Below are 25,595 nucleotides of genomic sequence, written 5' to 3'. Positions count from 1 at the left end.
GTGTGAATTAATGGGGTGTATAAGAGAGCCTTTGCATAACTGTGCAGTGGCTTGAATGTACTCCTGATTTGGCCCCCTGCCCATTATGTCACTCTTCAAGCGCAAGAGCTGTTGCCATGGTAACTAGTACTCGGCGAACTGAATGCTCATGATCTCCATCACAGTCATGAAACATAAACAGAGTTTTCTTTATACTTAGAGAAAAAAGCCCTGATCCTGATTTGCAGATGGGTTCAATAGCTTGTGATAGACATTTCCAATCCATTTGACGCATTTTTGATAAGGTCTTACATCCTTAATAGAGGACATGGTTCTAAATTGCATAAAACTATTTTAGAATTGAGAAAAATTGTGTCAGACAAGTCATATAAGTCTCCCCCTTTCTTCTCAGCACCTAACTAAAGGCTGTGAAACATCTGAGATGACCTTGCGGAGGAATGGGCTGGGCCAACTTGGCTTTCACGTTAACTATGAAGGCATAGTGGCAGAGGTGGAGCCGTACGGCTATGCCTGGCAAGCGGGGCTGAGGCAAGGCAGCCGATTGGTCGAAATTTGCAAGGTGGCTGTGGCAACACTTTCACACGAGCAGATGATAGACCTGCTCCGCACCTCAGTCACTGTGAAAGTTGTCATCATACCACCCCACGAGGACGCCACACCACGCAGGTAGGTCTTTTAGCATCAATTAATGGTTTGATTCATTATTTCTTGACTGAATCTTGGTGAATAAGTAGCAATTATTTTTGTCAGATTGTAAAAGTAAACCAGTCATTCCAAGTTTTGCAGTAAGACAAAAATACAAAACATTGCACCTTTGTGCCCACACATGCAAACCAAAATAGATGAGATCCGCCTTCCCAGTCTAGGCTTGCCTGCAGGCGCTGTGCCAACTTGAAGGTTATAATGATCAGGGTCTAAACTACAAATCATCAGACCCACTGGATTTTTATTTGTTCACTTGTCTTTTTTTTGTCTTTTTACAGTAGTGGTGCATTATTATTATCCTTAGAAAACCTGCAATTTCCATTTTTTTTTACAGTTTGTTTCTATCTAAACTAAAAACTGACACTCTTCTGTATCTTCTGGGTTTTAAACAAACAAGAGGAATTACAATTTAATTCCTGAATGTGAATTGAGGTAGCAAACAGGATTCAGAATTTCTATTTTAATTTAAGGATTACTAATTTCATTTTTAAGTGTTGTTTATAAATCCTGGGAGTTTATAGGCCTTACAGAGAGAACGTTGTTTATTTTAGTTGGTTTGTTATTTAGTAACTTTAGTGCACCAGGTTGGAGTAACATTTCCACAAACTATATTGCTATCTCCTGCCAAGATAGTAAAGACTAAAGAGATGTACACTGCAATAAAAATGTTAGGGTTAGTAAGAATTTTTTTTAAAAATTTAAAGAAATTGATACTTTTTTCAGAAGGGATGCATTAAATTGATCATAAGTGACTAAAGACATTTATAATTTTACACAGATTCCTAGTTCTAATCATTTCTGTTTTTTCTTCTGTCATTCTGTCATTTCTTTTGAATGGTTACTTACTCCACGAAAAGATTAAACAGTACAACCATTTTCAACATTGATAATAATAAAAAATGCTTCTTAAACACCAAATCAACATTATTAGAATGATTTCTGAAGGATCATGTGATCACTGAAGACTGGAGTGATGGCTGCTGGAAATTCAGCTTTGTAATCACAGCAATAAATTACATTTTAAAAGATATATTAAAATAGAAAATGGTTATTTTAAATCATACTAATATTTCACAATATTACAGTTTTTACTGTATTTTTGACCAATTAAATGCAGCCTTGGTGAGGCTGCCTTAAGCGCTGTCTTTCAAAAACATTTTTAAAAAATCTTACTGGAACCAAACTTATAAACGGTTGTGTAAATGCCTCATTTCACCTTCAAGATCAAGTCAAATGCTCTTCTTTACCACTAACTACCAAATTTGTCATCTTATAGGGGCTGTTCAGAACTGCACCGTATGCCAGTTGTTGAATACAAGGGCAACAATGAGAGCGGCTCATTTGAGTACAAGTTTCCTTTCCGGAGCAATAATAACAAATGGCAGCGCACCTCGTCCAGCCCACAGCAGTCCCTCACTGCCTCACCTCAGAGTCACAGTGGGACCCCGAACCGTGCCGTCAGCCTGGGGGCCAGCATGGGCAAGACCCTCTCTGCCGAGCGGCCCGAGAGAGCTGCTGCCATCCCCCGCAGCGTGTCCAGTGATGGCCGACCCCTAGACCCTAAAAGGTGTGTACGATAGCTGCTTTAATGGAGTGGAGCTTTTGTTAAGTTACTCTTCCCCTTCATTTTTTTTTGTCGTTCTTCCTGTCTCTCGTTTATCTTTATTTGTGTCTATCGCTCTTTCTCTACCTCTCTCAGGATGTCTCCAGGGTCTGAGAACTATGCCCTGACCTCATCTCTCATGTTGGGGCGCTCGCCCCACAACCGCAGTTCCCCCAGTAACCTCTCCTGTTCCAGTGACACGGGTTCAGGCTCTGCTCACTGGAGGCAGAAGTCCATGCCTGAGGGGTGAGGCTCTACAAAAATACCTCCTCTTCGTCCTTGGTTTCTTTTGAGCACTTAACTGTCCATCCCTTAATCACCCAGTCATCTCTCCAATTTATCTGTTCAAACTTTCACACAATGCATTGGTCGCAAAATGAGGCATGCGATTGACAAGCGTATACATGTTTATGTTTACATAGATTTGCACACAACAGGCACTCTCCTCTCCCAGCGGAGCGGCAAATGGTGGCAGAGGGAGGAAGCAGCGGCAAGTCGACCCCCAGCTGGCCCAGAGTGGAGGACAGCTCTGACAGACCACCATCAGGTTAGAACACACTCCATCGGTGATGAATTATAGAAGGGGAGGAGGCTAAATGCAAGATGTCTGAAAGGGAGGGGAAGAGGAGATCAATGAGGAAGCTCTGCAGGAGTGAATGAATGAGCTAAACAAAACTATTAACAATGAAATATTGAGGAGAATGAATGAAGACAAAACTTCAGAAGAATGACTGTGAATATTCAAAAACTGACTTTTTTATAAGCGAATGATGACAGAAATAGTGCTTGTATTATGGGTTTAGATATTTGTGCTTGATATTTGAATGAATCGTGATTATAGACTTTGCTTCTAGACTCATCAAAACATGATGCCATTCATAAACCCTCAAAACACAAAAAAAGAAATTGTACCTTTTTTAACAGTAACACCACCTCCTCTTAGCCAATTTCAAGCATTTCTTAAATCAGATGCTTTTGCTAAACTTAAGCAAAAAATCACTTGGGGCATGGGTATCAATGCCGATTATAAGATTTGATTCAATTCTCATTCTCAAGCTTTTGATTTGAGTTTATTTTATTCTGATTAATTGAATCATATTTCAGTTGTCCATTTTGCTTACATATATATTATTATTATACAGGGAACTTTCTGACTTTGTACATTTTAGGAAGATTAACAACAGAGCAGTCCAATTGCTACTTATTGAACAGATGTAATCAACTCGTCCCACACTGTTTGTGCTACGCATTATTTCTGTATTATTTCTATACTGTTATAGGTTTTATTAATATTTTGAATTGGCTTTTATTTCTATATATTCAGTTTGTAGTTTAATTTTAGTTTAAGTTTTAGTAATCGTGGTTTTGTCATTTAATTAGTTTTCTACATGTATATAGCTTTATTTTCATTTCGTGTATAGTTGAACTGATTTTAGAACTTCATCCTAAAATTAATAATTTCACAACATTTCTAATTTTTATTTAAGGTTTCTAAGTTTTAAGTTTTTCATCTAACATTTATTAGATGAAACATAACATTTTCTTTTTACAAAATATTTTATTTTAGTTAACAATAACAACCCTGATGTTACAGACAGTTAAGGACAGGTGCACTATTATTTTACAAAGAGTAAAATTAGGATTCTTGAGACATTTTTACCTGGTCAGGGATAAAGTGGGTGAAAAGATCCCATAGGAAGGATCTGAGGATCAGAATATCAAAGGGACTTGAGGGTGGGCTTTTTTGACTTCGGCCAGTAAGTAACCACTCAGAACACCTTAGCAACCGCATGGTAATATCCCGGCAACCACCCACGACACCTTAGCATAGTGGCGGCCACACGGGCAAGCACCACTCACATTCACTTGAAGATATGTAAAAACCTAGTCTTTCTTCTCAAGTGCTTTCATTAGAAAACACTGAAAGTGACACATTGTTTTAACCCAAGAGCTCAGGGAAACACATTACAGACGTTTTAGTATGAAAACCAATGCAATGAAACGCTCCTTTTTAGGGTGCTTGTTGCCATGCTGTAGGCTATGTGGTTTTGTTATACCATATTTCCACCTGGCATTGACTGCTTCTTTTTCTTTTGGGCCACACTTGTTTTTGCCCCCAGCTCAGTTCAGTTTGATCTTCTCACACACACCACCAGATCATCTGATCCTTCCCTCCCCTGAATACCTCTCTCTTGTATAACCGTGGTCAACCTTAGAGCGCTCGATAGATCAAGCATAGTCTTTGAAAGTAAGCTGTGTCCAGTGAAAGGCAGCAAACATAAATGTTGTCTCAGAACAGCATGCTGTATATGGGTTCAAGCAAAGATAGAAATACCTCCTCTTTCCTGCTGGTACGGTTGTGTAAGCAGCGCTTTGTGTCCCTCTAGCCCCCCCCCCAACCACCACCACACCACCACCACCACCACCACACACACTCTCTCTCACTCTTCAAGGTCCAAGTGTGCTGTGACTCACACTACCACCCCCTTTCTGCATATTTTTCTTACTTCTCTTCCTCTCTCCATTCCTCTGCTTCTCCACATGTCTCCTGTTTTTGACAGGAATATTACTGTGTTTTTTTTTAAAAAGACTGCAGGATCTGCAGGCAGTCTTATGCTACCTCCACTGTGTCTGTCTGTCTCTCGCTTTGTCTCTGTTTATGTCCCTCTTTTGTATATTTCTCTGTAACCATCTCTGACTGTTGTGGTCAAGCGGCCCACCTCCACACTCTCTTGACCCCTCTTAGCTCCGCTTTGTGGCATCGCGAAGACTCGGATGGTAATAGCAGGGTCCAGCCCACACAAAACGCATCAAAACACATCTGAGCATTTGGCCCAGTAAACCTTATGACCCGTGCTGTAAATGTTACCATTGCCTAGAATTACAATGCGGGTCAGAATTAGTTGCCCCCTTGGTAAATATGATCAAAAAAAGCTGTAAAAAAGAAATCTTAATTGTTTCTTTTTTTAAACATTTTTTTTAACCTTTTTTTGAAGTAAAATAATTGAAAGTGGGGGGGAAATCACATTATGAAATATATGTTTTTCTCCAAAACAGCTCTGAGTCTTCTATAATGCCTGATGAGTTTGGAGAACACCTGACAAGAGATCAGAGACCATTCCTCCATACAAAATCTCTCCAGATCCTTCAGATTCCCAGATCAATGTTGGCGTTGCTTTTCTTCAGTTCAGCCAACTCATTTTCTATAGGGTTCAGATCTGGGGACTGGGATGGCCATTGCAGATGCTTGGTTTTGTGCTCAGTGACCCATTTTTGGATCACTGTCCTGTTGGAAGATCCAAACATGGCCCATTATAAGATTTCTAGCAGGGATTGTCGGGTTTTAATTTTTTATCTGTTGGTATTTGATCGAATCCATGATGCCATGTATTCTGAACAAGATGTCCAGGACCTCTGGCAGAAAATTAGGCCCACAGCATTAAAGATACAGCAGAGTATTTCATTTTACACATGGGGTACTTTTTTTTTTATCCCTGTATGAACCAAACCCATATTAAGGGTTTGCTGCCAAAAAGCCCTTTTTTGCTTTGTTTTCATCATGTATATGCCGCTCTCATGATTGCAGACGACTGTTCGGAGAATGAGAAGTCAGTCACCAAATGCTTGATTTATGTTGGTTTTGTCTCTTGGGGTGGCTTTGAGAAAAGTCACCTTGCTGATTTGTTATATTTATAAAGATTCAAATTATAGACCCAAAGAACCTTAGCTTAAATAAATATAATATAATTTTTTTCTTTTATATAGATATTTATTTTAAAACGATTTAATCGAAGACTATTTATGCACCACTAAAACTAATGAAATGCAAACAAAAAAAAGCTAAAAATCCATTCTATTAGTAAAGTAATTAAATGGTAATATAAATATCCCACCTGGCAGAATCTGAGGGTGTGTAAATATACAGATGAATTCGTCAGCTTTGGATCTAAGTAATGCAGAATTTGTTCAAATTAGAGGAAGACAAATACAAGAAGGGGGAGGAAGGCCAATAAAACATTTTAATCTGAGATTTGTTCTACTGTAGTTGACCATGCCATATTGGACTCGAGTAGTTTTCTAAACTATGTTTGAGTTACAATTCTTATCACTCGACGTATGTGATTTCATGTACCGATTCAGATGGGACTAACATTTCCATGTTTATTACAGAAGTGTGTGTGTGTGTGTGTGTGTGTTTTCTAGATGTGGGCGTAATACAGAAGGTCATGTGTTGTGCTTGCGTGCATCACAAATGACGTATATGTTTAAAAAAATATTTTTTTTTATGAACTACTTGGATACAACTTGGTTGGCTGTTTATAATAAACCCACAGAAGTGGGCAGAGACATGTAGACAAGTATCTTACCTGACACTGATGTTAAAATGGGCCATCTTTGCAATTTCCTTAATTTGGCTCTATTTATTAATATTGAAATAAAATGAAAGCATGCGAAAATTTGGAGTGCAAACGGGAGCTCAGGGAGGTTAAAAAAATCACAAGAAGCATTAGGATAATACAATATCAGCAATCACTGACATTCGCATTTGGACGGGATTAGATTTCTCACAGTAGGTAATTTTCCCTGGAATTTTTTATGAGGTTGTGTGAGAAAAACACAGACAAGGCACTTTCGGACATTGTGAAACATGAATTTCTGTAATGTCCTCCATGAAAACTAGTCCTATCCTTTTCCTATATAAGGCTGGAAGGTATGTGACAAATCCATATGAGGCATACTTTTTGCCTATTTTAATGATGCTCATTCACATCCAAACCTTTACTTTTTTTAGCACATGTTAGCACAAAATTGTACATTCAGGAAATAATTTGAATTGAGTAAAAAGTGTTTGATTTCATCTTAAAAGATCGTGGTTTCTACAAACTGAGTTTGAGTTCAGAGATACTGCAAGGTATTCTTATTCTGAAAAACAAACAAAACTCCGCTTTGAATAGCTAAAGGGAGGTAGAGGCAGGAAGTAGGGTGTCAAGAGGGGAAGGAAAGCCTTTTCATAAAGCTCGAAAGGAATTGCCCCCCTCTGACAAAGCAATGTTGCAGTGGCTCATGCATGTACAAAGAAATTGCCTTATTTTCCTCCTCTTTTTTTTTTTTTTTTTCAAATGTATGCCCATGTCTACTCGATTTTGTCTTAAAGCCTGTGCAATCAGTCTGTGTGAACTGTAACACAAAGTCTCTGACGTTTTAGAATCATTTCAAGTCTGTGCATTTTCCGACATTCTGCTTCCTGTCCATCCATCCCCTCCCCCTTCTGAATTCTGTGTACTTTAATTGCTTGTACCATCTATTTTTGTTATGATGGCCATTATGTAACAGCCAACAATTACACAATAGGTTCTTTTGCACTCATTGTCCTGTAATAAAATCAGCACAGACTGCATAAGCTATATTGGTCAAATCAGATTTCTTTGAGATCAAATTGTCTATGATTTTATTTCAAGGAGGATAAACTATTGTGTGTGTGTGTGTGTGTGTGCGCGCATGTGTACTTTAGGCTTTGTTTATGACATTTCTCATCTAAATGAGTCTCAAGTGTGTCTGTTTCCTCCCTGCTGTTATCTTCTGTAGATGCTCCAGTCACTAAGTCTAGCTCGTCCTACTCAGGCGGCCCACGCATCCAGAGACAGGAGCAAGTCATTCACCTTTCACCCAAGAAGGGCAGCCAGGTGGGTTCTCAACTGCTGCATACAACCGCTCTTAAAAATGGCGCCCCGTGGTACCTCTTCACTAAAGGAGCTTTAAGTGACGAGCATTACCATAAAATGCCACAAACAATAGTTTGTTAAAACTAAGTTAATATGTTAATCAGAAATATGGTCATAAAGTACAATTTGTGTGGTTGAGGGTGGACTATTTTGACTTGAGGCAGAAATCAGCCCTAAGCAACCTAGCAATAGCAGAGCAACGCAACGCAAAGAAATCCACTCAGAACACTTCAGCAGCTGGGTCAGTAAAATATACACTACTGTATATGTTAACAAATGTTGGTGCTCAGTAAGATTAAAAAAAATAATAATTTTAAAAAGAAATTAAATTAGAAGTAGACATTTATAATGTTACAAAAGATTTTAAATCATTTTCCATTTCAAATTAGTGCAGTTCTTTTGACCTTCATATTCATTGAATACTGAACAATTAGCAGTAATGGCTGCTGAAAATTCAGCTTTGCCGTCACAGGCAAAAAATACCTGAACAAGACAAACCTGGTCTTGTCAGAAAAAGCACACAGACATGAGTCTAAAGGGGTCCTCTCTATGATATACATTTTTATTATTTATTTTTTTGTGCATGTTGGTTGCACCACATTTTGTTGGTTGACTTTTATTTAGCACATAATTATTAATAAGCAGTAAAAGCAGTTTGTTAACATTTTTTCTAAGAAATACTGTGTAAAATCTAGTTTTCTTATCTAGTTTAACTCTTTCTGAATATTTGACCTTTTCAGCGACCATTTCCTTTCTCTTACAGTCTGAAGGTCCGTACTCCCATTCCAGCAGTAATACGCTCTCCAGTACCACGTCTAGTGGGGGTCACAGTGATGACAAGTGGTATGATCTGGGTAGTGGAGGGGTGGGAGAGCAGCCGGACTCTGAGCCGAACGGTCTGGGTGGCGGTGGCTACCTGCAGGGTGCTTCAGCTGACAGTGGCATCGATGCTACGTCATACGGGGCCACCCATGGGAGTTCTAGCTCTCTGCTGGCTGTGGGAGCAGCTGGGGCCAGAGAGAGAGCTCCTTCACCCTGGCACAGCCCTACAGAAGGGGGCCGGAGGGTGCTTGAGAGGTCCCCTCCTGTTGCAGAGTCACCAGTGTCCCCTGCTGAGCCACCACCTACTACCCGAAGCCCACCGACCCATCTGCTGGTCCGGGATGGCAGTTCTTACAGTCTAAGTGACATGGCCTCCCATTCTAGGTATTCTTTGATTCACTTTATAGTTTATACTGAGTTTTACTGAGACTTGTAGTTGTTTTTTTTGTTTGTTTTTTATTATTATTTGAACTAGCAAGCAACAACCTAGCAAATACTCAAAACTCCCTAAGCAATGCCCTTGTAACCTTCCAGAATACCTTAGCAACACTCTGGCAACCACACTCAACATCTTAGCATTGTGATGGTGGGCTTTTTTTATTTGGGCCTGTAAGCAACCACCTAGTAATACCAAAGATTTTATATACAGAAAGACTGTGCACTCGTATTACTATGAATGGGAGAAAGTGCAGCGTGCAATATGGCGGAATAAGTCACGCCTTCTAAAGGATAGAGCCAATCACTGATTGGTAAAGTCATCAGCTGCTGTTAGAAGAGCCGGTTCCTATAAAAACAGTCAGTGTTCTGAGATGCGCGCTTAGGACTGCACAGGCTTGGTTCAACCTGGAAAATGCCGCTTTTTGTCATGATTCGAGCGTTTAGAAACTAAACTTATGAGACAGTTGTTGTCAGATTTCATTGGTGATTTTCAAATATGAAATTTAATCATAATCTTGCCAAAAATACCCATAACACCTTAGATCAGGGGTGTCCAAACTCAGTCCTGGAGGGCCACTGTCCTGCAGAGTTTAGCTCCAACCCCAATTAAACACACCTGAACCAGATAATCAGACCTTGATTATCTGGTTCAGGTGTGTTTAATTGGGGTTGGAGCTAAACTCTGCAGGACAGTGGCCCTCCAGGACTGAGTTTGGACACCCCTGCCTTAGATGTACCCTAATAACACCATGGCAACCACACACACAACGTTTTAGCAACCAACCACCTAGCAATACCCAGAAGACATTTGAAGTGTCCTAGCAACCACCCAGAACACCCTAACAACTGTATAGCAACACCATGGTAACCACCCAACACTCATCTTTGCATTGTGGCAGTGGGTTTATTTGATTTGAGCAAATAACTAACCATCAACACCCAGAACACATTAGATTTCCCCCACATTATAATTTCTCTAGAAAGCACCCAGAACACCCTAGCAACTACATAGCAACTCCCTGGCAACCACACACATCTTATCTTTGGGCAAATGAGGAAATGTGCTCCAGAGTTTGGATGTTAGTTTTGCATGTCATGTTAAAATTCTTTGATATACTGTATGCATTTTTTTTTTTTTTTTTTTATGGCAAATAATGCTATATGTATGTGTACACATGCTATAAAGTATGTGTACTATTTTTCTAGGTTATTAAAGAAAAAATGTATTTATTCTGAGACAGACTAGACATGTTTTCCCATTATCTGGCTCTCCCTCAGCACACGCCACTCTGTCAGCCCTGCAGTCCTGAGCTCCAGCCACAGCTCCCCATGTGAAGAGTCTTCCTCGGCCACCTCCCCCTCTTCCTCCTCCTCCTCCTCCCAGAGCTCGGTGTCACCTGGGCCCAAGAGTTTCTATCCTCGCCAAGGGGCCACTAGCAAGTACCTGATCGGCTGGAGGAAACCGGGCAGCACCATAAACTCTGTGGACTTTGGGGACACACGCAAGTAAGTAAAGGTGCTCAGCTGTGGGGCTGATGGATGGTTAAAAGATATGTGACTGGATTATAAAGATGTGAAGGAGAGATGTTTCAAAAGATACACACAGGGAAACAGTCACAACAAGTTCAAGTTCATAAATCATGGACTACTTGTAGTCTTGCTAGATAAATTTGTCACATTGTTTAATAGACAAGTTAATGCTCTAGTTGAGTTGGCTCTGACCTCTCTTTTCAGTGGCAATAAATCTATGTAATCTTTTTGTCAGAAGAGTTTAGGTTTTGTTTTCCTCTGGCTCTTGAATTTTTGTTTTTACTAATACATGACTGCCACCTTCTGGAGAGGAAGAGTAATGGTTTTAAACAGTAAAACGGCATATTGATCCTGTAAATGTGGAAATGATTGCCTTACAGTTGGCAGTCAAGGATTTTGTTTAATTCAGAATCTTGCGTTCTGCCTCTTCCCCCTAGAAGACCACAGGGTGAGGGGACAGACACGGGGTCTTCTCAATCGAGGCCCTCTCTTAGGGATCTGCACTCTCCCCAAGCCATGTGCAAGTCCACAGTGGAAGAAGATCTGAAGAAACTGATCGTGCCAGAAATTCCCTCGTCCAGTAAGCACAAGGAGAAGAAGGTACGTCATCAACTGAAAAGCGCTGTGATACTGAGCGAGTGTGCTGCCATTTTTGAGTGTTCATTTACACGCGAGCAGCTTATGAAATCCTTCTTCCTTGCAGTCCTCCTCCTCAGGTCTAGCAAGCTCAGGGCGCCGTTCTCTGCAGCGCACCCTGTCAGATGAGAGTATATACCGGGGTCAGCGGCTGCCATCTCTGGGAGATTCCATTCTGGAGCAGGCTCTGGCCAGCGACGTGCTCTTTAGCTGCTCTACCCTTCCACGATCGCCGACCACCCGTGGCGCCCCACTGCGCAGACCTTCTTACAAAATGGGCATCAAGATGCATGGTAAGAAAACCTGTCATGATTGGGTCATAGTGCCGTTACAGGGTAGCACAATCTATAGAGATGTCCTAGAAATGCATTTATCATAGAGCAAATCTAATAAGCCCCTGGGTCTGTGACAGTACTGCAGGGGCTCCACCAATTATTGTTTGATCTCAAACTAATTTTTGTGAAAAATACAATATTTTTACAACTTCAAAGCTAAATTCAACTTAATGTTTCATTGTCTGGGACGTTTTCATTCAGTATCACTGCAGTCCCCTAAATGTCCCCATTTTGTTGTGTAAGATGCACACTGCACAATCTCTAACTGGGCAGAAGCACTCAATCACACACATGCGCACACACACGCCACCTCACGTTTTCTCATTGGCTATGTGTTAGGTGACCTCTCAGCGTCTGACACCTCTCTAGCAGACCTGCACGAGCGGCACAGGCTGCCTCCTCCTGAACTGGGTCTCATGCCCCTCCCGGACACGGACACAGACAGCGGCCTGGACTGGACCCACCTCGTGGATGTTGCCAATGCTTACGAGGGTGAGAGAAGACCACAGCGCAGTGAGCCCATTTCTCTTCTCTTTACCTGTCCTCCTCAGCTATGTTACAGTTTTGCACAATCCATCTGTCCATCTTCTGTAGGAGGGAGAGGTTTTTACTTAATATTTACATATTAAGGTGTTTCTTTAAATATGGGCACTTTCATATGCCAGGGGTTGATTGTTAAAGCTACACTATGTCACTATGTCCGTGCACAGTGAAAAGTAGCTTCGGCTCTAAATTTGACATGGATCATGAAAAACTTGACCCAAGGATCATTCAAATCTGCAAACCTCTGCAAGATTTGTAGTTTTTGTTGTTCTTACTTATTTGAGTTAGTTGCCTAATTAGTTAGTCTTCTATTTCAGCTTTATTTCAGTTGCTGAAAACAAGTTGACTTACTACATGCAATTATGATTCATAAAATTAGCATTAGAAAGCGACGTTATCCCAAAAATGCTATTTCTATCAGTGTAATTTCCAACACAGAATGTTATCAAACAGCGAACACAAAACATGTGGAGAGAATGGTGCTTGTGATGGCAATGTTCATGAAAAAATGGCATTTGACTGTAAAATTAAATAACCTAATGAGAGTGTGAAATGTGTTTTAATTTCTAAAGGATCACAACACGGGGCCAAAAGTGCCCATAGTTAAAGAAACACCCATTTACTGGGGTTTATGACGTTAAGGATTTATCCATTTTGTGCGAAGATGTAATATGCTGAATTTGCTGAAACGTAAGGATTTAGAATAATGAGTGAAATGCTGTTACATTAATGGAAATGTCCCCTGAGGGCTTGCACTGATGGACAGATGTGAAATAATGTGCGACTGTGTTAAGCTCGAGGTGCTGCTTTATCGTATGCCTAATAATGCCTTCACAGTTAAATGAATGCTTGTCATCACACCATCATCTCTCTCTCTTTCTCTCAACTCCATCACACTCTTCTCCTCCCATTCCCCTCTCAGTGCAAAGAGGGTTTATGTTTAGTTCTCAGGACGTCAGTCAGAGAGGAGAGTCTTCACTCAGTCCTCAGCATCTAGAGCTGCAGCCAGTGCCCCACACCAGACTCTCCCCCAGGTACATCCGCTACCCTCTCACTTCTCCGCTTTTTCATAATAGTCCAATAAATAATCTCTAATTCTTTTGGTATGTGTATTGTGTATGTGGTTTCTTAGTTGTTTCTTGCATATGGCATCCATTTTGTCCTAATTCTGATTCTTCTGTTAGTGAGGGGCCTTCAAGCTACAGTGGGAAGGTTTCTCAGCTGGAGGCTTTGGTGAAGATGTTGCAGGAGGACTTGAAGAAAGTGAGTAGAACTTATACAATATTCGTAATAGCCTCTTTGACCTATTCAGGGTTAAATAAATCAGGAATAATTGACAGTCATTGATTTATTGAAAACTAATGCACACCTGTGGTGAAGGCCGTTGCTAGAATTTCCAGGGCCCGTGTTCTGTTTTATTGAAGTTATTGTCCCCCGGGTGTCGGTTAAAGTGTGTGCCGTCGGAAATCGTTTCCACTTTTCCCTCCTTAATGATGGCTCTGCTTGTGGTGGTAATGCACCAACAATGTGTGAAGCATTCATTTTCAACAATACAAACAGATTGTAGTCAGTTATTGTAGTAGTTATCAATAAAAGTGTAACAGTGCCAGTCCTCTTTCTCATGGGCCTTGGTTCCTGATGTGTTTTTTGGATAGGGATTTAAGAGTTATGAACCAATACAACCAGCTATGAGGTGGATCACAACTTTGAAAATAGGACTTAAAGACAAAAGTACTTAATGGCTTTAATAAGGGAAAGAATAACAATGCCATGAAGATGGAGAAATTAAAACAATTGATTTAAAGGTGACATGTTATGCCCCTTTTCACAATATGTATTATAAATCTATGGTGTCCCCAGAATGTGTCTGTGAAATTTCAGCTCAAAATACCCCCCAGATAATTTATTATAGCTTGTCAAAGTTGCCCCTTTTTGGGTGTGACCAAAATCGTCCCGTTTTTGTCTGTCCCTTTAAATGCAAATGAGCTGCTGCTCCTCGCCTCCGTTCAGAAGACGGCCGATCCTTTACACAAGCTTCGGATACTCCAGCAATAACAAACGCAAATTTCTGTCAAATCTCCGAAATAACCCATAGCGGAGTGCAGCCTTACAGAGAGACTAAGGAAGAGATTGTAACTTTTAGACTGCACCTGGACGTTTCTGAATGGTTAGTGGATACATGATCGATGGATGTAGTTGTTGTGGAGTTACCTTGATTAAATCTCATCGACTTGCATGTACTGTCATGTTTAACTTTTACACAAGTTGACACAGTTCCCTGAGGTCTTTATAAGACAGCTGTGAAATGTTTTTGGTCAAATAGTGTTCTGTGCTGGTCTGTGCAGCCAATGACAGAACAGTTTGCATGCTTTGCTCGTACTTTTGCCATTGCGTTAGAGCTGGTTACACTGTTGTCGCTTGCGTATAATAATGCGTAAACCAAATGGCGGCGCCGTGGGTGGAAACGTGCAGATTAAGGGGCAGTAATATTATAATAATATTCCCTTCCTACGTCAGAAGGGGAACGAAATCAGATCGGCATAATTTTTTTAATGCTTGCAGAGAAAGGCTTACCAAAACAAAGTTACTAGGTTGTCACTTTTCACGTTTTCATGGTTGGTGAATGCACAGGGGACCCTATTATAGCACTTAAACACGGAAAAAGTCAGATTTTCATGATATGTCCCCTTTAAAGATTTTTCGCTTATAGCGATTCTCTGATTGGTAGAAATTTCTCTGTAGAATCATGGGTCACTTTGGTAAAGTTGAACTAATACTGGCTGATGACTTCAACAATTACATATACCAATGATTAACATCCTCATAGCTCACAGTAAGTCTAGTTTATAAGAAAACAAGTTTATAATTCCCCTATGGAGAAAATGGGGATTTTTACTTGTGGAAGTCATCAAATCTTGAACCACTGTAATTGACTCGGAATGATTCACTTTGGAACATCAGAATTAGCAATTGTCGTAGTGCCTTTATTTTTCCCAGATAAAAAGTGTTTGATAATTTGCCTTGAAAAGTTTAATGTATTTTGCTTTTTGTGTTGCATTTACATTCCTAGTAGTAACTGCTGTAAACAGGAGCTCTGTCGATATTTAAAGTTAGTGTACTCACTCACCCTCACATTTATCATTCTCTCACTACGTTTTTCTTTTCCTCCAGGAAAGGGAAGAGAAATTGAAACTGCAGGCACAAATTAAGAGGCTTTGGGAGGACAATCAGAGGCTGCAAGAAGAGTCTCAAAGCTCTGCTGCCAAGCTCAAGAAGTTCACAGAGTGGGTCTTTAACACCATCGATCTGAACTGAGCCATCTGCAGAAGACGGTCAAGATCAATAGACTTCTCGAGGACCAGACAGACATGGGAGAGACTTTTACTCCCATGTGTGACCGGATTGAGAATTGTCCATTCACAATTCAACACAATTTGATATTCACATTAGCATTCCTCTTCAAACTGTCAACACATCTGTGGCGGCATGGCTCAAAGTCAGGAAAATACAATTCTTCAGCCCTTATTCTGTGATGACTTCTCCACTCTAGATCCCTTGGGGCATCATTAGAAGTGCCCACAGGAGTAACTAGTAACTGGCTGTGATGCCAGCCTTTGCCTTCCAGGCTGTTCCATTCTTGTCCCTCCTGTGCCCTACTTACAACTGACAACCAGACATTCAGTTCCAGTCATTTGGACAGTGCTACAGCCCTGCCCCATGAAGACCCCCTGCCTCAGAGCCCGAGTAGAAGACTCCTCTGCTACACGACAACATTTCAGCATCCAGTACCATGTTGTGAAACGTGCGGCGTCATTGTGGTTTTGGAGTTTGTGCTTTTTTTCCCTAACTGTAAAAAGCCTGTCTGCATGTTCTGGCGAAAACCAATCTACAAACTACAAATGTGCCGCTCTGCTCTTCAAATACCAATTGCGTTTCAAAAGAAGGAATGCTCCCTTTTTTTCTGAAGGTGGCATTAAGTGTTTTGCTCATAATGAAGTCAAAACTTGTGTTATGTTGTGATGTTTCATCTCAACATCAAACGAAGCAATAGCAGGGAGTCTGAATCCTTGTCCTAAAGACTGGACTTTGGCAATACTCTGCCTTGATTCCTCTCAAATACATCTCAAGTCTGTGGTACGAACACTGATGATCCTACAAGTCTGGAATTTAAGGACATGTCTTATTTTGGGAACAGTTCAGTTATTTATTTCGTTTATGTTACGAGTAAACAATTTCGATTCTCTATGCGTGCAGTACAACGGACATCTGTGAATAGCGTTTATTTCGGAAGGGGATGTCACTTCTTTTGGACTCTGTTTTTATTTTTGGTATTATTTTTTATTTCTAGTAGAGTTCTGCCTGAGCTGCAGTATCTTTTGTTGTGCAAGTTGTGGAGCCCTAGTCTGGTATTGTTTTGCTTTAGTGCCATCTAGTGGTAATAAGTGATCGTCTCACTTGACTTCAGCTCTAATCTATTCCAGTTTGTTTCCACGTTGCCTATACACACTCATAGTGATGGAAACCTTCCATTCAAACAAGAGATAACGCTGTAAAAACCAGACACACGGGTATTGGATTCAATATCAGGGATGAGAGGAGGTGCCTTTCTGAGAAAAGGGAAAAAAGGAAGCCTAGGAGTCGTATCTGAACTCATAAAAGGAGACACAAGTTGCAATGGGTTGCTTGCAGGAACTAGCCTCAGAGAAAGAATGCACACACACACACAGAGTCAGATCTTGGGTGCTTTGGCCGTCATTGGTCAAAGAACGCAGAACCAGGGGGATGGCTTAGTTCAGAGCCAGCTTCACTGTCTGGGATCAATCATATTGAACAACTGCCCTGTAATCTCACACCCGGTTATAGCACTTTGCTCTTGTTGTCCGTTTCTCAGTCCCATCGTCCAAACATGGCGGCATTCCCAGAGCAGAAGGGTCAGGCGTCAAAGACCAAACATCCTGCCCTACTTATATCACTGACCCAAGTAATGTATATTGTATAGATCCTCCTCCATTATACTGTTTATACTCTTCAGAAAGCGCTAGCTGGTTTCTCAGTATAATGAAGACGAGTCGATTTCTGGATACTTTACGTATTATGAAGAAGATGTGCACAATGGATCCGGAGGTAACTTCGATTTGAGTTTGTGAACAGTGAGCAGCCATAATCGATTCTGTTCTAGGAATCACTCGAAGTGTCTCAGAAAGTGCCTCCTGATACCCGTAGGGAACGAAACACTTAAGAATGCCAAACTTTTGCCTCGGTCGGGACGACCTGCACAATGTGGAGAACGACATGAGATTATTAGTTTCATTTCTAGGTTTTGCTGCCTCAGTCAGGAGGGTGAAACGAGAGCATCAAACTCCTCGACTGGACAAAACACGACTTCTATTTATTCTCGCATCACTCCACTCGGGTTTGGTATTCATTCTCCCATCATTCTCAATCCTTTATCATTTTTTAAACGCATAAATGGTTTTGTTCAAGGTAAATATTGATGACTGTGGGAATGTGAATTTTAATTCATTCTTTATCTCCTATCTCTTCTTATTTTGTTCTTAGCTTTCTGATTTGAATTTCTTTGCACTGTTTTTTTTTTTTTTCATTTTGTATAAATCTATCGCTATTCGTTTATGGACATGCATAAACATATGGCTCTTGATGTTGCTTCTTGTTCTTGCGTATGCAGTCCCTTTTGAGAGAGATGAGGCTGGGCTTGTTTTCCCTCCCTTGATCTCTTTTATATTGTGTCATTAGACGTTATTCCATATATTCTCCCATCTAAACTTTAAAAAAATTGTGTTTTTAACGATGTGCACATTTTAAAAAGGAGCATTAAGATTACAAACAAAAAGTACTGTTTACATATACTGTTCATCTTTGTAAAGTGTAGAGGTTTAAAAAGAGAATTTCCAGTGATTACAGTATTAAGGTTTCATAAATAAATAATAATAAAAAAAACTTGATTTGAGGTGCTGTAATTATTCATGAACTGGTCAAAACGAATGGCTCGTGCTTGCCGCCTGCTCTATGAGGTGTAATCTGCCATTGCTTTCTGAGCCAATAAATTAATCTAAATGCAATAGTTGAATGTCATCCCACGTCTCCTCGTGTTTATTATTGCTGCGATCTGTACCTTTGTTTTATGTTTTCGTCTTTCAGTGTTGTGCTTTTGTGGAAGAGGCTGATTTTTGCCGCGGTAGTGGCGAGGATAATTGCACCTTGCAGTAAGTAATCAGCAAAGCCTGTTGAAGAGCAGGGCTGGATTGCCAAGGGCTTCTCACGTCCTCCTGCTGATCTGCCTCTGATTGTGACGTTAACCCTCTTGTGACCGTGCGGCTGAGTCCAGTCTAATGTGATTGGGGCAGTTGCTTCTATTGGAATCGCTGAATTCTCTTTTAAATGCTGCGAGAGAATCTTCTTTTTGTGGAAATGCTAATGTTAACCCAAAATGGAAAATAAATGCAAAGGGCATCTCTGACCTGCAGCCGTCGATTTCTGGCCGAAAAGTTAATGAAGTCAAATAACCTTGCTGGATTTTCATGTTACGTGGTGGCAGGAGACATTTCGGATATATCAGCGAGCAAAAGTTATTATCTGACTTAGGCTATTGGAAATGAGTGCACAGACCCAGACTGAAGTGGAACGTCCTCTGCTCGAGAACTTTGGTTGAACGATGCAATAGGGAATTTTTAGTGCACTTGAAATAAACATGTTGTAGAACAAGTAGTGGGAGCAAAGGGCTTAGAGCTCTTCCCAAGAGTGCCGGCTGTTGCAATGCTGTCACAATCCTGTGCAGATGTTGGCAGACTGAGCTCTCTAGGATTTGCACTAATAGAAGAGAACCAGGATAGAAATTGGATAAAGAACCAATGTCATAAACACCCCATCTCTGGTAACACTTTATAATATGTACACAGTAATAACGTATTATAGTTTATAGTTAATTCATAGTTAATATATTATAGTCTCTACATTACACTGTAATTAACCAAATTATTATTGTTTAATTAGCTCATATGTAAAGAGCTAGATAATGTTGTTTTTTTCATGCAATTGATTTGCCAAAATAAATCATCTAAGCCTTTAAATTGAACTTTAAGCTGAGGATTAGTATCTTGCAAAACAACTAGTAAAATATGTATTTTATATGTCATCATGGCAAAGACAAAAGAAATTAGACTTGAGAAAAAGAATTGTTAACATTTATCAAAGCTTTTTTAAGTCAAGAACTGCCATGCTTATCAAGAAGATTGAAGAGACCCACACAGTGGAGAACAAGACTGGCAGAGGCAGGAAGCGAAATATTTCAAAAACGTTGGAAAGAAAACTAGTGAGAGAGGTTTCTAAAGACCCAAGAACATCTGCCAAGACACCAGTGAATGATTTAGCCAAGTCAGGGATTGATGTCTCGGTGAAGACGTTCACTATGCCCTGCACATGCAGGAATGGACTGTGAATTTGCCGACCAAGAAACACTCCACTTCTGAAAAAGAGACACTTCCAAGCTAGACTGAAGTTTGCCATGGACAACCTGGAGACAAATTATGCATTCTGGAAACGTTTCCTTTGGTAAGATGAGACTAAACTAGAGCTCTCTACAAAAAATGCCGTTTTGAAGCTCTTTAATGTGGCGTGACATCACCATAGGCGCCTCAGTTTAAGCAGCAGCGAGCGCGAGTGAACCATCATCTCTTCCTGATAAACATGAATAAACGTATGAAGGTTTGTTGAAAGATACAGTACAACTTACTGAAACGTGTTATATCTCGTGTAATCGCTAAATCAGTGTTTCAACGGCGGAAAAACATAAGTAAAATAGCTTGTAAACAATCCCACGTACCGTTACATTTAGCCTAAGTTACCTCAGGCAGAGGCAGTCAGTGTCCGCAGCTTGTCAGCTAGAGAAATGAACTCTTTCGCTAAATATATGCACTAAATTAGCCTATATATTCATTATATTTTACTTATCCTGTTAGTGATGTTGTTAGTCAGCTAGAGAAATGAACTCTTTCGCTAAATGCACTATATTAGCCTATATATTCATTATTATCCTGTTAGTGATGTCTTGATTATTTAATGTAGGCCTATGTTTCAAATAAATGTCACAGCCACTGTAAATGATATTTCAACAAAGAATTGGAGTAAAAACATTAGATTTAGAAGTTAATGCAAAAACTGCCTTATGTGCAGTTTACATGATCTGAATCTGTTAATTAAAGATTCTTATATCTAAAAATAAATAGCAACTTAATATTATAGTAGGCTAAGGGCTCCCTATAAGGCCTAGTTTAGGCTACAGCATTAGCAGTTTTTTTTTTATCCTTAAGAACCTTTTAATGAACTGAATTCATTTAAAACCAAAAAGAAAAAAAGAAGCAATTTTATGTTGTTTTCTCAAATCGTTCTGAAAGTGATTCCAACAATATTTCTCTGTGCTGTTACGTTATAGCTGTGGGGTGGACTCTGCTATTCTTTAATATTGAGAACGATTTTTAGAACTATATCTTTATCTTCTTTTATTATTATTATACAAATTTTATTTGATATGTCACATGGACATCACAATTACATTGGACGAACCATATGCATTTGCTTGAGGGTTTTAGCAAACATGCTAATTTTCAACACCTTTATAGTTATCGTCCTTGGTGTGAACGGCCTTTCCAGAGTCCTCTTTACTTTAGTCACAGTCAGACTTTAACACTTGAATTCTATTCTTAGCTACCTGCTCTAATAATTGGCATTTATGCAACATGTGCCCTTTCCTGCAGGTCTCTGGTAAGAAAGAACATAAACGCGCTGCACATGTAACACTCTTGTGACATGTTACCTAATGCACACTGAAACATTACTTTAAAGATAGAAATGTCTCTAGTTCAGTGCAAGGAGAAAACGCTTGCATTTGCAACAGATATTCATCCTGCAGCTCAACAGAAGATAATTTCTTGTCCACATGAATGGAAAAGCAGCTAATTTAGTAAGATGATGATTAGGCTACTGGAGATAGGGAAACACCTCTTTGCATTTCTTGCATCTCTCACTAGTCTAAATAATTAATCTAGCCTGGAGTGGGTGGGTTTCTGATACTGTCAATTTGTGCTGATGTTGCTATGCGCCAATGTCCATTATGACTGTATATGTGTGTACACATGCCTCTTTGAGTGAGTGGTTGGCTGAATACATTTGTGATTCAGACATGATGAGCAATTACTCCTCCCTAATGGCTTCTGACGGTATTGATTTTTGGAAAGAGAGCATTTGAGCATGTGCTAATGCATGTTTGTATCAAATTATCTGTATTTTGAATCACAGTATTGGGTAAGTTTCTTGTACTATAGCTTGAAAACGACCAATATTTCTAGTCTCAAAGTATAGACTTGTGTGTAAATGCTGTTGTACTCAGCCATGACACTTTTATACTTCCTGACTAAAACAATGAAGGACAGAGAGCCCCAAAAATAGTGTAGGAGCTGTGTTAACACCTATAGGGCACAGGAAGGGGCTGGCTAGGGTACGGTGCGATAAAGGACACTTCCCGGCACTGATAAATAGCCCTTTCCTGGCTGTTCTCTGCAAAGTAGAGTACTTGCTATTTGGTCAAGGGTTAATTGATAACAATGGCCCTAGCTAGAAATGTTTTATATATCAGGTTTCTCAGAGAGATAGTAACTCCAATTATATGTGTAACGGTGCACTTTTTCTCTCTTTCTATAAATCACTCCTTGTTGCATCATATTTTGTCAGAACTGGAAGAAAACATAACAAAAAGTAAAGACCGACTCCCAGAACTCTATCAGGATTCCCTGTGGGTATGTGTCGTCTCTGTTGTGCCATTTAAGAGCCAGTAGGGAAAAAAAGAGAAGGGTGGTTTGGGTGTGAGAGGATATGTGTGCATATATATATGGGATAGAAGAGGGGATGCAGCAGACAAATGAAACCGTAATTACATGAGTGGACCTGCAGGCTTCCTCAAGAACATTAGACACACTGTGTTCTCTGTGAGGTCTCTGTGGTCCAGATGTGACATTCTGCAGTGGATGAATACTTGTAGGGCATTTAATGAATATTCCTCCCCATTTTCTGTTTGTCTAATCCATTTCAGATGGAACTAAATACATGAAACATAAAAAATAGACTTGTTCCGGCTCCCAGGATCATCCAGATGTGATGATCTATTCTTCCTCTTTCCTTTTAAAGCTATCAAATCATGAGAAGTTAGATTTTCCTTGATCTTGTCAGATAAAAGAGCTTGATGTATAATGTAAAAAAAATTAACTTTCAGGACTTCTATCCGGTCTGAAGAGCATTTATATAGATTTTTTTTTTTTCTTCAGCTTGATTAAAGTGAGTTAAGATGACGTCCCACTCAGCTCAGTTGTGGTCAATAATTTTTCATCTGATGAAATATCTTTACTCACAGGTTTGCCAGACTCACTGATTAAGATTGACAGAATAAACTGCCTCTCTTTCCCCCGATTCCAGTTCTTGTGAAGCTCTGAAAGACATCTTGGCCAGTCAAAATTATTTGTGTAGTCTGATTAAAATAAAATAAAAATCGAAAGCCATATAAATAAAATCACTAATATTTCACCAGATATTTTTCCTTTAAAAGCATGAAATGACTATATTTTCTCAATCTGCTTCCTTTGATGTTAGGACAGTTGCTAGCGATGGGCTTGAGACTGTGCGGTGACATCCAATCAGTGTTGCATGATGACGTTGTTTTCCTGCGGCTCAAGAATGATCTGTTAGCTCTCTTCAGGTATTATAATCCTATTATTTCTTAACAACTAAAGAAATATGTGATACGGTGTGTCAAACCTGGTTATTTAGGCTGTTTAGCACCACACGTCCTTCTGAAGGATCCTTGATCATTTCAATCTGACACTAAACCGTTTGAGCGGCACATTTTATGTGAAATGTCACATGTTGCAGGCTTTGCAAAGAGGTTGTTCTTGAAGAATGGGGGAGTTTGAACACAAACGCAAAAACTCGCTGTTCACAGCTTGTGTGTGTCAGAGCACAGTGAACAACTCTTGTCGCTCATTTCATGTGTGAAGGGACCATTTTATCCTAACAGTCTTGTTTTCGGCACAAAAAGTGCCAAAATGATATGGTCAACTTGGAATGTTAGTAAAGACAAAAATGACCCCTGTACTACTGTTCCTTCTTACTGGATTAGGGTTTAAGAATAAATTGATAAACTGCTAGAGCTTATTATAATTTATTCTTAAACCCTAATCCTCTTAATTTTTTTAGCAAGATGTCCTAATGAGAGAAATGCAGAAATAAGAGGGGATTACTCAATTGGTATGCCTGCAAAAAGCATTCTCTCACTTAATAAACATACATATTTCAGAATTGCTTGCCAGAAACTACAGAGGGAGACACTCCACCCCCAAACCCCCACCCTCTGTTCTCCTCCCTCCTTGCCTCTGACACACACACTCTCACACTGAGTTTGCACACATGCCAGGATCCTCACACTGTACCTGAGCACTTCACTCCACGCAGCGACCACCCACGCTGGGATCCAGTGCGCGCGAGACACGGGAAGAGTGGAAGGAACCCCGTGCTTTCCACAGCTGCACAGCTCCAGAGTCTCTCTCTTCATCATCTTCCCCCCATCATCATCATCATCACCACCACCACAGTCTCTTCAAGCCAGTTAGATCATGAACCTGCTCTTTTCTGGTTGCTAAGGAGGGGAAATCGAGCTCAGAAGGAGTGGACGAGGCGGTACTTACTAAGGTAATGCGCTCTTCCAGTTATCAGTTGTGTGTGTGAGTGTGACAGGGTGGCACTGTAAACTTGTACCAATGTTCGCTCGCACTAAACGATCAATTGTCATGTCCAGCGCTGGATTCAAGTGGCTCCCGAAGTGCTGGTGAGTTTGAAGTGAATCATCCTGTCGCCTCGCGCTCCCTGCTGTGCGCGCTTGTGTGTGTGTGTGCGTGCGCGCGCGGGAGGGAGTGAGTGCGAGCGTGTCTTTCAGTGACAGGGTTTTCTGCCTCTATATTCGGCATCGCTCTGTGGAGTGCTGTGTGAATTGGGACGGGGTTCCAGTGGGGAATTGCGCTCTGAAAGCAGCTGTTTGTCTTTTTTAAAAAATCGCTGCACATGTTTGTAGTGCAATGCGGCGCTGGGAAATCATGCCCACAGTTCTACCTTTAGGTTCGCTGGTGTTGATTACAAACAGCTGTTATAAGCTCGCGCTCCTCATGTCATGTGGCCAGCGTGGAAAATCATAATCAATTCAGGGTTACTAATAAGTCCAATGATCATTTTAGGAGACCATACTTGAGTATTTTCTAGCACACACACTCGTGCAGGTGACACACAACACAGCAGTGAAGTGAAGTAGGTCTGTGACGAAGAAGATGAAAAGCATGAAGCCTCTTATCCTTTCAGTCTGTCATTTTTATAGTAACACAGACCTTTTCCGGCAGTTGTTAAGATGCAAATGATTATGTGCTTGGCATCTTAAAATAGGCCGTTTAGGGTTACATTTATTTTTTTTTATTATTTTTTTTACGTTTTCCAGTTAGGTTTTCGTGTTGTTTTAGCGCCGTTTGGGTTTCTGTGCATACAGTTTTAAGCTATTTGTGGTTGGTTGTATTTGATTATGTAAAGTAAATATAAGAATATTCTAAAATTGCGTTAATACTCAAACCTTCTCTTCGTTTGTCCATTTAACGCTGTACGGTTGCAGCTTAAAAAAGACGCTTATTCTGTATTAGCAACTGCTGGTAGCCTACTGTTGGTACTGGTACTAAATGCTAGGCTATTGCTGTATTATTGCTCTTGACAGGAACACGTATGTAGGCTGTAGATAAAGATGTGTATGTCATACCTGCTCCATTATCTTAAACTGGAAACATATCTGTTGTCTTCTCTGCGGACTCCAATTATGATTGGTCGATTAATCGCTTTCTGTGCAACCGATAAATCAGCTAAATCCCTCGGCGTTCATAATATGACACTTAAAGGGGTGGTAAAATGACCTTTTGTCCCCAGATGTCCCCAGAGTGTGTATGTGAAGGTTTAGCTCAAAATACCCCACAGATATATTTATATAGCATGTTAAAATTGTCAATTTTTGAGGGTGAGCAAAAACGCACCGTTTTGTGTCTGTTCCTTTAAATGCAAATGAGCTGCTGCTCCCAGCACAGGGGGCGGAGCTTCAACAGCTTGCACTCACACAGACATGCACTGAAAATGTCAATTTTTCTTTAGCCTTTTATGTTCAAACCGAATTCA

At 40.2% G+C, this 25,595-nt stretch overlaps 2 protein-coding genes across 5 annotated transcripts in view; both read left to right on the top strand.

The window, feature by feature from the left end:
• Window positions 1-18,427, top strand: part of sipa1l1 (signal-induced proliferation-associated 1 like 1) — a 91,164-nt gene extending 72,737 nt beyond the window's left edge. Inside the window, exons 9-21 of one of the 2 annotated variants that reach the window (XM_084432078.1) lie at window positions 392-666; window positions 1,982-2,272; window positions 2,405-2,554; window positions 2,731-2,855; window positions 7,895-7,992; window positions 8,795-9,237; window positions 10,570-10,797; window positions 11,259-11,421; window positions 11,525-11,750; window positions 12,132-12,284; window positions 13,258-13,369; window positions 13,520-13,598; window positions 15,507-18,427. In XM_084432078.1, coding sequence (XP_084288204.1) covers window positions 392-666; window positions 1,982-2,272; window positions 2,405-2,554; window positions 2,731-2,855; window positions 7,895-7,992; window positions 8,795-9,237; window positions 10,570-10,797; window positions 11,259-11,421; window positions 11,525-11,750; window positions 12,132-12,284; window positions 13,258-13,369; window positions 13,520-13,598; window positions 15,507-15,650 — 2,487 coding nt within the window. In that variant the 3' untranslated portion in view covers window positions 15,651-18,427. Of the gene's footprint in view, window positions 1-391; window positions 667-1,981; window positions 2,273-2,404; window positions 2,555-2,730; window positions 2,856-7,894; window positions 7,993-8,794; window positions 9,238-10,569; window positions 10,798-11,258; window positions 11,422-11,524; window positions 11,751-12,131; window positions 12,306-13,257; window positions 13,370-13,519; window positions 13,599-15,506 lie in introns of both variants that reach the window. The other variant, XM_084432077.1, reaches the window with a different exon arrangement.
• A 5,352-nt stretch (window positions 18,428-23,779) lies between these two features.
• rgs6 (regulator of G protein signaling 6) overlaps window positions 23,780-25,595 on the top strand; it is a 71,123-nt gene continuing 69,307 nt past the window's right edge. For 2 of the 3 annotated variants that reach the window (XM_084433164.1, XM_084433166.1), the window contains exon 1: window positions 23,780-24,086. The gene's annotated coding sequence lies outside the window, so the exon portion shown is untranslated. Of the gene's footprint in view, window positions 24,087-24,114; window positions 24,223-25,595 lie in introns of those variants that run through there. The other variant, XM_084433165.1, reaches the window with a different exon arrangement.

This window comes from Rutilus rutilus (genome assembly GCF_951802725.1).
Source record: "Rutilus rutilus genome assembly, chromosome: 15".
Taxonomy (NCBI): Eukaryota; Metazoa; Chordata; class Actinopteri; order Cypriniformes; family Leuciscidae; genus Rutilus; species Rutilus rutilus.
Note: the sequence above shows the minus strand (reverse complement) of the source record. Positions and strands in the feature narration are given on the sequence as shown.